At 43.2% G+C, this 17,781-nt stretch overlaps 1 protein-coding gene across 2 annotated transcripts in view; it reads left to right on the top strand.

Moving 5' to 3' along the window:
- The window catches only part of COG5 (component of oligomeric golgi complex 5), a 310,045-nt gene that overhangs the window by 231,442 nt on the left and 60,822 nt on the right, over nt 1-17,781 (top strand). For both annotated transcript variants that reach the window (XM_048836332.2, XM_048836333.2), the window contains exon 11: nt 15,704-15,785. In XM_048836332.2, the coding sequence (XP_048692289.2) occupies nt 15,704-15,785 (82 nt within the window). The remainder of the gene's footprint in view (nt 1-15,703; nt 15,786-17,781) is intronic.

Genomic DNA, 17,781 nt, shown 5'->3' on the forward strand with positions numbered 1-17,781 from the left:
TCAAGGACGTGAATAAACCATCCCCCTGAGCGACATAAGTTACACTGACATAAGCGCCGGTGTGGACAGCATTAAGTTGGCGGGAGAGATGGAATAGTTTAGCTGACGGGAGAGCTCTCTCCCGTTGGTTTAGAGCGGTTATGTTAGAGAGCTCACAGCAGCGCAGCGGCATCAGTGCAGCTGTGGCACTGTAAGCTCTCTATTGTAGCTGTAGCCTAAGTGTCATTCAGAGGCGTCTTTGTACTTTGTCAGTCCTGACTGGCTGTGCACTGGGCCAATCCAAAGCAGTTGGAGGGCTCCTCTAATTTATGTTGCTTGCCAGTGGCTCCAGTGTCTCACTAGGGATTTTCAGGATGCAGAGAAGTGTTGGTTATGCCTTTTACACTGACCACCAGGGTTACACAGGAGCCACTAAATTGATCCTGTACCACTGGAGGATCCTCCTGTGCTGGGATGACCCTCCCCTGGCCAGCTGTGCCTGCACTAGAGTTTCTTGGCACCAGTGGTGGTGTGTAAAGTAGCCACTGTGTAGGTGAAGGTTATGGTCAATGTTTTTGTATTAATAATGCAGTATATTTTCAGTATATAGAATTGGTTTGGCATACTCCAAAACATTTATGGAATTAATAACACATTCTTTTCAGAATAGAGTCTATAAACAAAAGTAATAAATACTGTGGGGCCAACCCTGATCTCATAAAGGTTTATTTCAGTAGTATTTTTCTCATTCACTCTGGCAGAGTGTATACAGCACAGTTCCTGGTGAACCTTCCATAATATTGCTTATGCAGGAATTACTTGTTTCATGAATGCATATACAGTTCTCTGTTTGACAATTACTAGCTCTCCAGTTGATAGGAATAAGGCTTTGAAAGTTTGATTCAGATATGTCCCATAATGAGAAATATATGAATATGTTGACCTGAATATTACTAGCCCTGAATTTTAGATGCCATTAAATACAGTTAAGGTTCTTTTTGTAAGAAGAAAATAATAGATTGCATGAAAAGGAGAACAATGATTTACTTCTTGGAGACTATATTACTTAAGGAATTTGACAAATCATGCAGTGTTCATGTGAGCCAGTTGTACACCAGCCAATGGTAATGTAATTAGACCTCTTAATTTACAGAGGTTTATGTGTTCCCTGCATTTTTAAAACCTACTTATTGGGCAAAGAAAAGAAAAGAAATTGACAGAATAGTGACCTTCTTCCAGAGTTGCTGGTTAAGAGATAGGAAACTGATGGAAAATGATTGCCACGAAGATAATCGGTGCAGTCCATTACTCATCTTGTCAGCTGCTTCTACTACAGGGGATTGTATCACAAGATGTTAATCTGTCTGTGACTAGATTTCAAAGCAAGCATTAGGGTTTTTTTTCTGGTGTATGTAGTTTAACTTTCTCCTCTCATGTATACTTTTCAACACAGAAAGAACTGGAATCCTGGTTTCTAAATTTCAGTGTATAAATTAATTAAAAATATTAACATCTGTTTTCTGGAAGGGATTTTATGTTAGAAAACCTAGAATGATACACTGTAGACAGTTCATTTCATTGTAGAAGTTGTGCTTTGTAATCTAATGAAGATGATGTGTTTTGAGTAATGGTTTTTGATAGTTTTGGCTTGGATTGTCCTTTCATTTGCATATCTCCTCCTTCCACAGCTCTGTCTTCCATAACTAATGTGGTCAGAACCACCCTGCTCCCACACACTATTCTTTTCCTCTTATAAAAAGAACCTTAACTGTGTGGTTAGTGGTACATAAAATTCAGGCCAGGTAATGTTCATGTTGACATATGCTGTAGGAAGAAAGACACGTTGCCAGGAGTGTAGTTTAACTAGGCCACAACTTTATTAAGTAACACATCTGGGAAACTCTCTGGCAATAAATTATCCCATGCAGGTCACCCTGGTTTTGTAATCCATTCCACCTGGATGAGGGCTGTCCTCAGTCCCACCTCTCCACATCTTTAACCTGGTCCCATTGGTGGGACCCCATTGCCTTCTGCCCTCTGTACAAAGGGTGAGTGTTTGAGGAAAAGGGATTATCTCCTTGCCCTGTCAGACAGAAGCACCAACCCAATTCCTCATCTTTTTAGGAAATGCCTTTGCAGCTCTCAGAAGGGAATCCCAAGGTTATAGTTATTAGTGCTCTGTCCCTTTAAGGATTGGAGATCTGTTGAGGAGCACAAAAGGGACAGTGCTGGGGAGCAAGTGTGGTTGCAGCAGCAGGAGAGTTTGGTGTGTGCTGCAGAGAGACTTAGACTCAGTGAGGCTTGTGCAAGTTGTGTCTGTTTGGTTGTTCGGATACTACTTACATTAAAACTCCAAAGTTAAACTAGTGCCTGCTCTGGGAGTGTGATCTTTCCTCCTGTTTGCGCTTCAATTCTAGTTTATCAGGGAACCAGACCCTCTATTAAACAAGCACCTGCTCTGGGCACCTGCCACTTTGCAACAACACAAATTTTACAACCTAACTTAGCCTCTGGGGGCCTGGGCTACTGAGTGGAAGGAAGAATACCATACAACACCCAGGCCAAATCTGGCAGTGAAGGAAGAATTCTTTCCCAGTCCAAAAAGGCTACTAGCATGATGACCACAGCAAGGCCCCAAACTCCAGTCCTACTCTTAATGCCAGTTACCAAGAGGCATTGGGGGTGGGGGTGTTCTTCCCAACTGCAGAATGGCACTCTGGGCAGAGATATGGGCTTATAGGCCCTCCCTTTGGGTGTGTGGGAGCCAATAGGCTTAAATTGTACACTTTTGTTCTGCCAAGGAGCCCCCCACATCAAACCCAACGCATGAGGAAGTTGACTGCCCACAAGTGGGGGGATGAAAAAAGGCAGGGAGAGGCAATCCTTAAAGGGACCCAAGGTTGTCTTTCTCTTGCTGACCTAGAAAAAGCCTCCCCACTTCTGAGTCATGCCCAGTTTGTGAAGTTGGTTACTTTCTAAAAGATTAAAAAATGATAATCTATTTAAATAATATATATGAATTATCTACATAACTCTATGTGATCCATAACTCTATGTTACTCTTTTAAAGAAAATAACTTTTGATTAAAATGCAGCATTCTGAATGAAATGCATCAAGGCAAATTGTTTCTTAAACTTATTTTTAGAAAAATATTTGCATGTCCATTAACTCCTTACTTGCGTAATTGTATTATATAGTCTTTTTCTAAGATACTGAATTAATAATTTTTTCCTTTGATTTCACTCATTTATAAAAGAAAAGCAGTAAGACACAAACAAGTAGGTAAGAAAACAATATTGTAAGAAAAGAAATTGTAGATTTTTGGTAAAAAAATAAAACGGTTTCTGAGTGCTTTTGTCATTAGGGATCTTGTGGCACTTCTTTCACGAGTCGGAGTATTTGTGATGTCTTGTCCAGATACCAGTTTTGGTAACTACAGTCTGCCCACTTCAGTACCCCCTGTAGTTTAAGTAGGATATACTGTTCTCTAGTTTGTGCCATAAACTGTTGTATAGTTCTCTATATACTTTTAATCAGTTGCTATATTTCATTTCATTTCAGTGTTGGATGTAATGATACACTATATCTTATATGGTAAAACCTCAGAGTTATGAACACCTCTGGAATGGAGGTTCGTAACTCTGAACAAAACATTATGGGTTTTTTTCCCCAAAAGTTAATACAGCTTTGGAACTTTACTATGCAGAAGAAAAATGCTGCTTTTAGCCATCGTAATTTAAATGAAACAAGCACAAAAACAGTTTTGTTACCTTGTCACATCTTTTTTTTTTAACTTTACCTTTATTTTTTTTATTAGTTTACATTGAACACTGTACCGTACAGTATTTGGTTTCTTTTGGTCTTTGCTGCCTGATTGCATACTTCCGGTTCCAAGTGAAGTGTGTGGTTGACCAGTCAGTTCGTAACTCTGGTGTTCGTAACTCTGAGGTTCTACTATATTATGCGTAAGGGGACTGTTGCCCCCTTACTAACATTCAGTGGGGGGGGTTTAGTTGCTAGCTCCCAGTACTAAAAGGGGGAAGGGTCGATGGGGAATCAGGACCCTGAGACTGACAGTCCCCCAGAACAATGGGGAGAGCCAATGCTCCAGGTCACCCTGAATGACAGGGCGGGCAGGCTAATCAGGGAGTCAGGAGGCCAGAGAGGTCCCGTCCTCCATGTGAGCTGGAATTGCCGGGGTCAGACAGAGTGGGGCCGAGCTAAGGAGAAAGGAGGGGCCCAAGCTGAGCTGGAGAGCAGAGCTGTGCCAGATCCAGAGGGGCCAGAAAAGCAGCCCAGAGAGAGCAGACCCTGTCCTGGGAGCAGAGCTGCAGCCCCAAAGCCAGAGGCACAGCCCAGAGAGAGCAGACTTGCCCTGGGAGCAGAGCTGCAGCAACCAGAGCCAGAGGGGCCAGAAAAGCAGCCCACGAAGCAGGTCAGTGCTAGGAGCAGAGTCACAGAAGCAGCCTGCAGAGCAGACCTGTCCTGGGAGGACAGCTGTAGCAACCAGAGCCAGAGGGGCCAAAGAAGCAGCCCAGGGAGCTAGAGGCAGAGCAGCAGTTGTGCTGGGGCAGAGTGGAGGAGCTGGAGCTAAGACAGAGTGGAGCTGGGGCTGGAGCAGTCCGGAGCCGGGTGTCATGAGCAGCTGGGGAGTTTGAGGGGGGACGCTGGGTGGTGGGACCAGCACAAGGAGATGCCTCAGCCAGGAGGCTCTGCAGGCTAGACTTGGAGGGGGATTGGTAACTCTGACAGGGCGGGGGTAATGCTGGGAAGAAGGGCCCTGCCACCTAGAGCCTGAGAGAATGTGGCCACCACCAGAGCGAGTGTCCTACCCACAGCATCCCTACAGCACAGCCAGAGCCTGAGAAAGGCCTGGTACTTACAAGGAACAGACTGTGAACTGCCCTGACATTCCAGAGACACTGTTTGTGATGTTCCCTGCCACAGAGTGGGTTGATGTGTTTCCTTTAACCTTTCCCATTTTTCTGTATTCTTTTTAAAATTAATTGTTGATTAAATAACTCACATTTGCTTTAAAGTGTATGTCATGATCAGTGGGTCAGAGAAGTGCCCAGTGCAGAGAGAGTATCCCGGAGTGAGGACAGCCTAGCTCCTGTCCTAGGTGACCACAGCAGGGTTGGGGGTCAAGCCCCTCAGGAATCCTGAGCCCAGCCTTGTTGGGGTTAGGAGGACTCTGCCAGACAGGAGAGTGGAAGGGGAGTCCTCCAGGGCAGGGAGGCCACTGGGTAAAGGAAGTGGGATCGAGAACTCAGATCCTTTCGCTAGCCCACTTCACCGGGGTAGTGCAGAAGCCAGGAAAGTTCCCCACAATAGCAGGACTATTCCCCCGCTTACATATGGAAGCCTGGTAGTTACTCCATAGTTAGGTTTGTGTTCTAAAATGATCCTAAAGTAGCTATAAATTTGTTTTTTTCTAAATGTAGGTGTGAAATCAGTGTAAAATTTTTGACATAATTTTATGCCCTTTGAATTCTCTATGTAGATTTTTCCTCCGTTTCTCTTCCTATATTTTTAATAGGACGTCATTGAATTTTGGTATCTTAGGCAAAAACCTCATTTGCTACATAGCTGTGATTCATTCCATGAGTACCATACATCCCCTGCGTAAGGCAGAGGGACACAACAGGAAGAAATGGAAGCTGGTGGCTGCATGCCTAGTTGGTATACTATTGGCTGTTGTGCAAATGACTGTGCCAAAAAAAAAAATGTTATTTCAGCCTAGGATTTACCAAGCTGAATCGGACAATTAGATTTGTGGGACTGCCTCTAACATTGCACTGGCTTGTCTTTCTCCAACCCCACTCAATCCGTGGCCCCACAGCAGAGAGAGCCAACAAAAGGTACTGAGCTTGATAAGTGAATGGAGGGGATGGTATGATGAGGTTGCCTACAACGGCATCTAGCTGATCTATGACTGCTAGCAGAAAATATCTCCAGTGGCTGGTGATGGGACACTAGATGTGGAGGGCTCTGAGCTACTACAGAGAATTCTTTCCCAAGTGTCTGGCTGGTGGGTCTTGCTCACATGCTCAGGGTCTAATTGATTGCCATATTTGGGATCAGGAAGGAATTTTTCCCCACATCAGATTGGCAGAGATCATTAGGGGGTTTTGCCTTCCTTTACAGCATGGGGCATGTGTCAAGGTTCCTTCCCCACTCTGAACTCTAGGGTACAGATGTGGGGACCTGCATGAAAACCCCCTAAGCTTATTTTTACCAGCTTAGGTTAAACTTCCCCAAGGTACAAACTATTTTACCTTTTGCCCTTGGACTTTATTGCTGCCACCACCAAGCGTCTAACAAATATATAACAGGGAAAGAGCCCACTTGGAAATGTCTTTCCCCCCAAAATCCTCCCCAAACCCTACACCCCCTTTCCTGGGGAAGGCTTGATAAAAATCCTCACCAATTTGCATAGGTGAACACAGACCCAAACCCTTGGATCTTAAGAACAATGAAAAAGCAATCAGGTTCTAAAAAGAAGAATTTTAATTGAAGAAAAAAAGTAAAAGAATCACCTCTGTAAAATCAGGATGGTAAATACCTTACAGGGTAATGAGATTCAAAACAGAGAGAATCCCTCTAGGCAAAACCTTAAGTTACAAAAAGACACAAAAATAGGAATATACATTCCATTCAGAACAGCTTATTTTATCAACCATTTAAACAAAACAGAATCTAACGCATATCCAGCTAGATTACTTACTAAGTTATAAGACTCCGTTCCTTTTCTGTTCCCAGCAAAAACCACACAGACAGAGAGACCCTTTGTTTCTCTCCCTCCCCCCTCCAGCTTTGAAAGTATCTTGTCTCCTCATTGGTCATTTTGGTCAGGTGCCAGCGAGGTTATCCTAGCTTCTTAACCCTTTACAGGTGAAAGGGTTTTTCCTCTGGCCAGGAGGGATTTTAAAGGTGTTTACCCTTCCTTTTATATTTATGACAGCATGCTTGCAGGTTTAAATGATGTAGTGTAAATGATGGATTCTCTGTAACTTAAAGTCTTTAAATCATGATTTGAGAACTTCAGTAACTCACCCAGACATTAGGAGTCTATTGCAGGAGTGGGTGGGTGAGGGTCTGTGGACTGCAGTACGCAGGAGGTCAGACTAGATGATGATGGTCCCTTCGGACTTTAAAGTCTGTAAGTCTATGTGATGGTCATGGTGGTAAAAAGAAGCCATTTTAAAGTAATTTTTACTCACTTTGGCTAAGAATTGAATTAACAAACTTCATTGTCAATCTTTTTCCAATTTAGGATTGAGAATTTTAAAGCTAATTAGTTTACTGTATAAGTGGTGGTGAAAGACCACTTATTTTAAAGCAGTTTTCACATGGTAAATATAAAACTGTGAAATGAGAAAGTAAATAGTTTGACATTTATACTTTTGTATCAAATTAAAACACACCAAAGATATTTTTATACATTGAAGCTTTTGAATTATTACTTAATATTAACGGTCACCTTTGCTTGCTAGAGAAAAGGGGACTAAACATTTTACAAAAATGCAAATATAAATATCAAGTAAATAACTTAATTTGTATACATAAAAGTCCTTCCTGTTGAGCAAAACAGACAAAACAAATGAAGTCTCCCAAACATACTCATATCCATATCTAAGAATTGGAATATTTGTTCAAGAATTTATTTTCTTAATGCTGACTTCAGATCCCCACACTGGTCAACGTGTGAATAAGGCATATCCTTATTCCTCTCTGTGGGCTACCTGCATCACCAGTCTGTGCAGAGGGGAGGAAGCAACCGTTATAGAGCTGCTACTCCCACTCCCAAGTAGGTGGGTTGGGAGTGGATAGACCCTGGATTCCACCCCACTTACGTCAACAGAGGTGAGCTGGCATGGAGGAGCAGGTAAGCTGTGTCACAGATGTGACAGGAGCAGCTCGCTGCCCCCTGGAGCGCAGAGGAAACAGGAACTGAATTGTGAATGTTAGCAATAAGAAGAAAGTCAAGGAAAGTGTGGGCCCCTTACTGAATGAAGGAGGCAACCTAGTGACAGAGGATGTGGAAAAAGCTAATGTACTCAATACCTTTTTTGCCTCTGTCTTCACAAACAAGGTCAGCTCCCAGACTGCTGCACTGCGCAGCACAGCATGGGGAGGAGGTGACCAGCCCTCTGTGAAGAAAGAAGTGGTTCGGGACTATTTAGAAAAGCTGGATGAGCACAAGTCCATGGGGCCGGATGCGCTGCATCCGAGAGCGCTAAAGGAGTTGGCAGATGTGATTGGAGAGCCATTGGCCATTATCTTTGAAAACTCATGGCGATCGGGGGAGGTCCCGGACTACTGGAAAAAGGCTAATGTAGTGCCTATCTTTAAAAAAGGGAAGGAGGAGGATCCTGGAAACTACGGGCCAGTCAGCCTCACCTCAGTCCCTGGAAAAATCATGGAGCAGGTCCTCAAGGAATCAATTCTGAAGCACTTAGAGGAGAGGAAAGTGATCAGGAACAGTCAGCATGGATTCACCAAGGGCAACTCATGCCTGACTAATCTAATTGCCTTCTATGTCGAGATAACTGGCTCTGTGGATGAGGGGAAAGCAGTGGACATGTTGTTCCTTGACTTTAGCAAAGCTTTTGACACGGTCTCCCCCAGTATTCTTGCCAGTAAGTTAAAGAAGTATGGGCTGGATGAATGGACTATAAGGTGGATAGAAAGCTGGCTAGATTGTCGGGCTCAACGGGTTGTGATCAATGGCTCCATGTCTAGTTGGCAGCCGGTATCAAGTGGAGTACCCCAAGGGTCGGTTCTGGGGCCGGTTTTGTTCAATATCTTCATAAATGATCTGGTGGATGGTGTGGATTGCACCCTCAGCAAGTTTGCAGATCACACTAAACTGGGAGGAGAGGTAGATACGCTGGAGGGTAGGGATAGGATACAGAGAGCCCTAGACAAATGAGAGGATTGGGCCAAAAGAAATCTGATGAGGTTCACCTAGGACAAGTGCAGAGTCCTGCACTTAGGACGGAAGAATCCCATGCACCGCTACAGACTAGGGACTGAATGGCTAGGCAGAAGTTCTGCAGGAAAGGACCTAGGGGTTACAATGGACGAGAAGCTGGATATGAGTCAACAGTGTGCCCTTGTTGCCAAGAAGGCCAATGGCATTTTGGGATGTATAAGTAGGGGCATTGCCAGCAGATCGAGGGACGTGATTGTTCCCCTCTATTCGACATTGGTGAGGCCTCATCTGGAGTACTGTGTCCAGTTTTGGGCCCCACACTACAAGAAGGATGTGGATAAATTGGAAAATGTCCAGTGGAGGGCAACAAAAATGATTAGGGGACTGGAACACGTGACTTATGAGGAGAGGCTGAGGGAACTGGGATTGTTTAGTCTGCAGAAGAGAAGAATGAGGGGGGATTTGATAGTTGCTTTCAACTACCTGAAAGGGGGTTCCAAAGAAGATGGCTCTAGACTGTTCTCAGTGGTAGCAGATGATAGAACAAGGAGTAATGGTCTCAAGTTGCAGTTGGGGAGGTTTAGGTTGGATATTAGGGAAAAACTTTTTCACTAGGAGGGTGGTGAAACACTGGAATGCGTTACCTAGGGAGGTGGTGGAATCTCCTTCCTTAGAAGTTTTTAAGGTCAGGCTTGACAAAGCCCTGGCTGGGATGATTCAGTTGGGGATTGGTCCTGCTGTGAGCAGGGGGTTGGACTTGATGACCTCCTGAGGTCCCTTCCAACCCTGATATTTTATGATTCTATGAATGTCTGAGTCTGATTCTGGAGAAGTGCAACTATGCAGAGCCTCTTATTCAAGGCTCATGGTAACTCCACTATGCAATCCTTTGCTGTCTAACTTTATTATAAAAACATGTCAATGGGACTTTTTGATCTTTTTAGAATTGTGTCCATTATACAGTTACTGTAGATTGTGTGTAAAGTAGAGCATGTGATATCTTTATCTATTGTATTTATTGTTACAACAGTTTATATATAATAAATAAGTCAGCACCCCATGTGTTTGCATGATGAAATTATGCAGTTGCATAATTGTTCATTTTTCAAAAAAACTGTCACATAAGTGTGTTCCCAACTCTAAGCTGCTTCTTCAAGTGCTTGTCTATGTATGTTCCAGTCTTGGTGGAATTCAGATTTTTTTGGCCTACAGTATCTGTTGGAGCCATGCACGTGCCCTGAGGGTATGACTACACAGCAGCTAGACACCCACGGCTGGCCCGTGCCAGCCAACTTGGGCTCATGGGGGTTGGCCTGCAGAGCTGTTTCATTGCTGTATAGACTTCTGGGCTTGTGCTGAAGCCTGGACTTTAGGACCCCGCAAGGTAGGAGGGTCCCAGATCTCAGGCTCCAGCCCAAGCTCAGTAGTCTATACAGCTGTGAAACAGCTCTGCATCCAGAGCCCCGTGAGCCTGAGTCGGCTGACACAGGCCAGCCCTGCTTTTTTCTTGGCAGTGTAGACATACCCATAGTGTCCTTGTGCCTCCCACTAAAGTCATAAAGGATGGAGTACCCCATCCACCCCTCAGTTCCTTTTTACTGCCTGTGCCTATGAATTGGAACTCAGGGCTTCTCTCTACATGGAGCTATTCAGGAATAGCTGACTTTAAGTTCAGACCCTGCCTTAATCAAAATTAACTGTCAAGTGTAAACAAGTCCTTACGGACTGTCCAAGCTTCTCTCTCACTGTATGATTCCCTTTTTTTGTGTAAATAGTTGTGAATACCTGTAGATAGTTACTTATTTAGGGCACAGCTACACTAGAGAGTTTACAGTGGCACAGCTGCACCGATGCAACTTCGCCGCTGTGAGCTCTCTAATGTAGCCACTCTAAGCCGACAGAAGAGAGCTCTCCAGTCAGCTTACCTATTCCAGCTGGGGCTGGCCTTACCATGAGGCGAACTGAGGCGGCCGCCTCAGGTGCCAGACTGAGGGTGGGGGGTGGGGCGCCACTAGGACCCAGAGTGTAGAAAATTGTGTCTGCTGCTGGTGCATATGTATTCTCTCTGCTCTAGATGCACGGAGATGGTGGAGTACGGAGGAAGGAGAGCACAAGAGAGCTAACAGGCAGGCAGGAGAAAAGCAGGAGCTGCAGGGAGAGAGAGGAGGAGGAGCCTCTTATGTATCTCTCTAGCACCCCCAGGAGCCTGGACTGATTAACACCAGCTTCTCAGGGAGCTTCCTGTTTCCTGCTGCTTTCCTGAACCCACTTGAGGAGAGCAGGCAGTCAACTGAAGTAGTAGGAGCCAGTTAGGCCCTTAAGATGCTGGTATCTTCCCTCACTCACGCCCTGCTACCAGCCTACTTATTTGTCCCCTTCAGCTGAGTGTTGAGAGCCACTATAGCTGGCACAGAACAGCAGTCACAAGTGAAAGAAGAAAACACCCCTCTGGGGCAGCATTCAGAAAAAGAAAGAAAGCAAAGGAAGCTGTTTTCTCTAAGCAGGAAGAAGCTCTCCTGAGATACATAGACACAAATGTTCACAGGGAGCCTTCCAGCCCCAGCTGGGATGTGAGTGGTGAGGAGATGCCTGATCTTCCAGTTAGTCAGAGTGCAGGTGACCTGGCAGCTACTGCAGCATCCATATCTCCATCTCAAATGGATGTAACCATGCACATTCCTGAAGAAAAGCGTAGATTAGAGAAGAGTGTGGTGGAGGCGCAAGAAACAGCTGCTGCTGAGTTTAGTTCCTTAAGTCTAGATGATTCAGGACTGTGGACCCACTTGAACAGTAGCCTGAGGGACTTCCTTGTATAGCATGGGCCACAGCAAGTGAAAAACTTAATGTTCCCCAAAGACAATGAAAATAGAAGTTTCCATCCGACACATTACTGGTGTGAAATCCCCAATGGTGACAAAGTGGAGAGGCCATGGCTTATGTACTCATGTTTGCTTATGTTGCAAACTCTTCCAGTCTAATGTTCCGGCCACATTGGGTTCTACAGGAGCAAAGGACTGGAAGAATCTGGCTAGAAAACTGGCATGCCATGAGAAGGCAGCAAATCACCAGAGAGCATTCCATAGGTGGAAAGAGCTTGAGATGAGGCTAAGATGATCAGCATCAAGGGAAGATTGCATTAGAGTCTCTTTACTGGCAAAGTGTTCTGAAAAGGCTCATTGCCATTGTGAGAATGCTTGCTACCCAAAACCTAGCACTGTGTGGCACTTCAGATCAGCTATATGTGCCAAACAATGGAAAAGTCCTTAAAATTGTGGAGCTGATGGTTTGATGCTGTACTCGAGGAGCATCTAAGAAGAGTCACCACCCAAGAAATGTACACACACAACTACCTTGGAAAAACAATTCAAAATGAGATCATACAGTTACTGGCAACAAAAGTCAAACAGAAGATGTGGCAGATCTGAAGTCAGCAAGATATTGCTCTGTTATTCTGGACTGCACACCTGACATCAGCCATAAGGAACAAATGACTTTATTGGTGCGTTTTGTAACAACAACAGAACCTAGTGAAAATGTCCCTGCAATGGTGACTATCAGAGAGCATTTTCTAGAATTTATTGACACTGATGATACTACAGGAGCTGGTGTGACAAATGTGCTTCTTAAAAAGCTGGAAGATATGGGAATTGCGATAGCTGACATGAGAGGTCAGGGCTATGATAATGGTGCCAACATGAGAGGAAAGAACAGAGGAGTGCAGACATGGATCCGAGAGTTAAACCATGGAACTTTTTTTGTCCCATGCAGTTCTCATTCATTGAACTTGGTGCTCAGTAATGAAGCATCAGCTTCCAGTGAGGCTGCTGAATTTCTTAATGTAATTCAAAGCATCTATGTATTTTTCTCTGCATCAACTCATTGATGGCAAATTTTGAAGCAACATCCTCTCTGACACTGAAACCACTGAGTGCCACATGATGGGAAAGTCGAGTGAAGGCGATAAAGCCTATCAAACACCAAACTGGGAAGATAGATGATGCCATAGTTGCCATTATGGAGGATAATGCTATGACAGGAACTGTTCATGGGAGAACAGTGGCAGAGGAAATGGAATCACCAGAAACATACATAACTTCAAATTTCTGTGTGGCTTAGTGTTGTGGCATGACATACTGTTGGAAATAAATTTTGTAAGCAAGAGACTCCAAGGTGTTGTCCTTGATATATCTGGAGCAATGGAACAACTGGATAAAGCAAAGTCATACCTACAGTCTGACCGGTCAGATAATGGATTTCAAAATGTTCTGTAGAGTGCACAGAAGTTGGCAGAGGAACTTCACACTGAAGCTATTTTCCCACCCATTCAAGAATACAAGAGTCACCGAAGAAGAAGACATTTTGATTACGAGGCACGGGATATAATCCCATAAGAGACCCTAAACAACAATTCAAAGTTGAATTCTTTAAGCAGGTGCTAGATTGTGCAATACAGTCAGTTGAAGAATGTTTCATGCAGCTCAAGGAACACAGCAATATATTTGGGATGTTGTATGATATTTCAAAACTCCTCACTATACCTGAAGAAGACCTACACCAGCAATGCAGAGCACTAGAGACAGTGTTGCTACATGATGACAATGCACAATATTGATACAAATGATTTAGGTAATGAACTGAAAGCCCTTTCAAGATACATTTCCGCAGGATCAACTCCAAAGGCTGTTCTGGAATATATGTGCACAAATAAGATGATCACCCTCTTTCTAAATGCTTTTGTTGCTCTGCGCATACTTCTAACACTTCCTGTAACAGTTGTCAGTGGAGAACGCAGCTTCTCCAAACTGAAGTTAATAAAAACACATCTATGCTCCACAATGACACAGGAGAGGCTGGTGGGCCTTGCAACCATCTCAATAGAGCATGAGCTGGCCCAGATTGTGAACCTTCAGGAAGCAGTTCAAATCTTTCAACCAAAAAGGCACGGAAAGCACCACTTCAATTATTCAAACAGATAAAAATGCCAATGTTTGCTGTGCAGACAAGAAAAGTTACATTTGCTGTTCAGGCGTTTGAAGATAAGTGTTACTTAAAATTTTTGAACAAGGCATTTTAAGTTGTTAGTTCTCCTTTACTGGGATAGGTAGCAGAGCATTACCATGACAGGAGTAGAACAGGAAGAAGGCAGAGCTGAGACCTTTCAAAGTTTTGGCCCAAGCGAGGGGGCATGGGGGCGTCATTTGAGCTCTCTGCCTTAGGTGCCAAAATGTTGTGGGCTGGCCCTGACTCCAGCCCCCGCGAGCGGCAGAAGCTATGATGGCAGGGGAAGCTCTCCCGCTGACTTAGTGATGTCCACAACAATGCTTATGTCCGTGTAACTTCCGTCACCCCAGGGGGTGATTTATATATCCCCCCCGAGTGACATAAGTTATGCCAAAATAAGATGTAATATAGCCGTAGCCTTAGTCTTCACTCATCACTTCTTTCACAGTATTTCCTTTTTTCCTTAAATTTTTTTTTTCTATAAGACTTTCCTGATACTGTGTCAAGCCCTTATGGGAGAATAAAGGGCCCCAGGTTTTAAACTCTGTCTTCCTTGTGAGACTGTATTGCCCCTTAACATGGGGCACACCAGATATTTGGTAAAAAGCATGTTCCTGAGAAATATGCCATTTGCAAGAGAATACGCAAGGCGAAAGAGGCTCACTTGAAGTTGTCTTTGCTGGAGAGATCATGGAATGACCAGGACTGAAAATCCTGAATTGTCTTCTTCACAAAGTGCTCCTGTCCATTCTTCTGGTTGTAATTCTGAGGGTCACATCTCTAGGAAATCCTCCTCTGTGACTGATAAAACATCTGGGATCAGTGGAGGAAAGGAGCACTGCTCACCTGCAGAGGCATAGATCCAGGTCATCCTTGCCAGGTTCAAGCTCTAAAATGCATAAATCCTTTCATTCTGACATAAACAAGGGTGGCCCAAGAAGGGTCCCTCTACTCAGGCACCAGGTACCATGTCGCAGTACCAGCTCATTCAGAGCTTCCGATGAATGCATCCGATGAAGTGAGCTGTAGCTCACGAAAGCTTATGCTCAAATAAATTTGTTAGTCTCTAAGGTGCCACAAGTACTCCTTTTCTTTTTGTAAATACAGACTAACATGGCTGCGACTCTGACATCTGCTACTGACGCTTTGGTACCAAAGTTCCAGGTATTGACTACTCCAGAACAGATGCCTCCTTCCCCTCCTTTTTGTCTGCCTTGCTGGCAGTAGCTGGGTACACCACTATCCCCTCCTGGCAACAAGTCCTGGTGGTGAGGGATCTGTGGGTTTGACTGCAGTCTCTTAGTTTGAATGATCATATGGGCATCTTTGGAAGTTATAGCAGAGTGCATCATACTTCAGAAGCTTTAGAATGGACTGTTTCACAAGGAGAGAGGAGGAATAGCTCTCTCATTCCCGTTAGGTTCTGGAGGTTCTGAACTAGTTGTCCCCACCCTCGCCCCTATCCCTAGAAGACCCATTACCAGCAATAAAGTGCATTGAGAAGTGACCTCCCAAACTCAGAGAAAAGACTGCATTTGAGGGCTGCATTTATTTTTGTTTGCTCACACTAGTTGGCCCCTCCCTACTGATGACCATAATGTTTATATTTTGCAGTTTTTTGTATATTGTGTTCTAAAAAATAAATACAAAGTAGGAGTTTATTAAAACACTTGGGATGGCCAGGGAATCTTTTTCTGGCAAATGTATTATGATGTAATATATGCAGTTTTTTAGGCCTATGACATATTTTGAACTTTTGTTCTCTTTTTCTTCCCCCATCCCAGGAAGGCCAGTCAGATATTTTGTACACATTTTGGACTGCAGTAACTCAGACTCTTTCCTCTCAATTTCAGATGGCAACAGACTGTAAGTGTTGTCTTTAACATGTGTGATTTGTGATGTCTTTGAGAGTTAGTCTGAAAATATGTAAATTCAATAAACCATTGCTTGTTATTTCCAGCTATCCGATCTGCAGCTGTGGTTTCTCCTGTTACTCCTCATACATATATTTCCATTCCCCAGACTTTTATTGTGCATTCAGGAAAATATGTACTTTGCTTTATTTAATATTCATCATCCAATATAAAAATATCCCTTTTTTGGCAGTGGCATGGTGGAGGGGAGAAATTTGTGGAATAATGGATTATACTTCCAGAAGCCAAAAGTGAATAGGTCAGCCAAAACCATAAACATTAACCTGATTAAAAGAGCAGTTATTTTCTTATTGTGCTCTTGGGTGCTGAGCAATCTTGAAAACCTGGCCACTTGCACCTAAAGCAAAGCTGAGCTTTTTTTGAAAATCTTGGTGCGGGATTCTGAAAACACAAAATATGCTGTACAAATGTCATGCTAAGTGGAGGAAGAGTCATAAACATTAGACAGCACTATTGCCAGTAAATAGCAGTGCAGCATGCAACTGGCTGAATTGTCAAAGTTAAATACTGGGAATGCATTCACAAAAATACCCTTTACATTCATGTGAAGCTCGCAAATCCCTAATCTTAGTACATATGAATGAGGTGCAACATGCATATGCTTATATCTCTGTGGGCTCAGTCATTATGATGTCCCTTTAAAAATTTGGGCTACAATAGCAGCATTATTAATTTGAGGAAGTAGCTGCTTGGTTTCTGTTCAGGAGTTGCTAAGTAACTAGATGATTCCAGAAGGAAATTTCTTCAACTATATTAAAAACATATTTGTTTTATAGATTGTCTTATGTGTTACCTATAAGAGAGGTACCTAGGTTCATACGATCCAGCAAATATAGGAGTCTTATGTGCTTAAACTTAAGCATGTGCATAAGTGTTTGCAGGATAGGGCCTAAGACTGTATCATGGTGACAGCGATAGGCACAATTTTTATTTCAACATTGAGGTAACTTTTCTGTCCTGTTAGCAATTTAGTACACAGTTATTAATCAAAACACCACTGTTTTGCTTCTTATACTTGTTAGAGTTATTTTTAAATAAAAGTTTGGTGAAAGCAGGATGTTTATGCTGCAAATGCTGTTTTGTTTTTTTCAGTATATGTGAGTTTTCAGGCAATAATGCATGCAGTGTGTAGTCAGTTTTGTTTTTTTTAAATATTTTTGTTTACAGAAAGCTGCATATTTAACATTGAAATGTGCAAAGAACTCCAAAAGTCTGGAATATTTTTTTTAAACTAAAGGCAGAAGCACTTTTCACCAAAGTGTTTTAAAAAGAAAGACTAGCTTTTAAAGTAGCATGGTACTAGTGAAATAAAAAGGGACAGCAAAAAACCCATACATTTTTACGGGAAACCAAGGCCAAACAAATGTCTTGACTTCTGTCCCCAGGGCTAGGAGACGTTTAGTATTTAATATTCAGCAATGTTTTTTGACTTTGTATATGTAGAGTAGGGCCTAGATCTTGTTTCCACTGACATAAATCATAAAACTCACGTTTGCATCAGTGGGAGCAAGACTGGGCCATTAGGCGTAGAGAAGAAAATAAATGTGTGACAAAGTGTAAACAATAAAAGAATAACAGTCCAGCACCTATTTTTGTGCTATGGGGAAGAAACTATTACAGACATCAGCTCACCACAATGAAATATCTAATTACTATGGAAATAAAAAATACGGACCTTACAATGGTCAAAATGAAAAAATGCATATGAGTAAAAAAAATGGTTCAGATGGTGAAGTGTAAAGGTGTGAATGGATGAACTGAAGCATATGTTCAGACCCTGAAGGCCACCATATTAAAGGGCCAATTTTCTACTCACCTAAAACATTCTGGTGGAATCCCTAAAGTCAGGTGGTGTCAGAGCACAGATATTGTCAACCTTTTTTAAACTCTTCTAAATTTGTTTCGCTTTCCACTTTTTGTGGCATGCT

Source organism: Caretta caretta, chromosome 1 (assembly GCF_965140235.1).
Source record: "Caretta caretta isolate rCarCar2 chromosome 1, rCarCar1.hap1, whole genome shotgun sequence".
In the NCBI taxonomy this organism is placed as follows: domain Eukaryota; kingdom Metazoa; phylum Chordata; order Testudines; family Cheloniidae; genus Caretta; species Caretta caretta.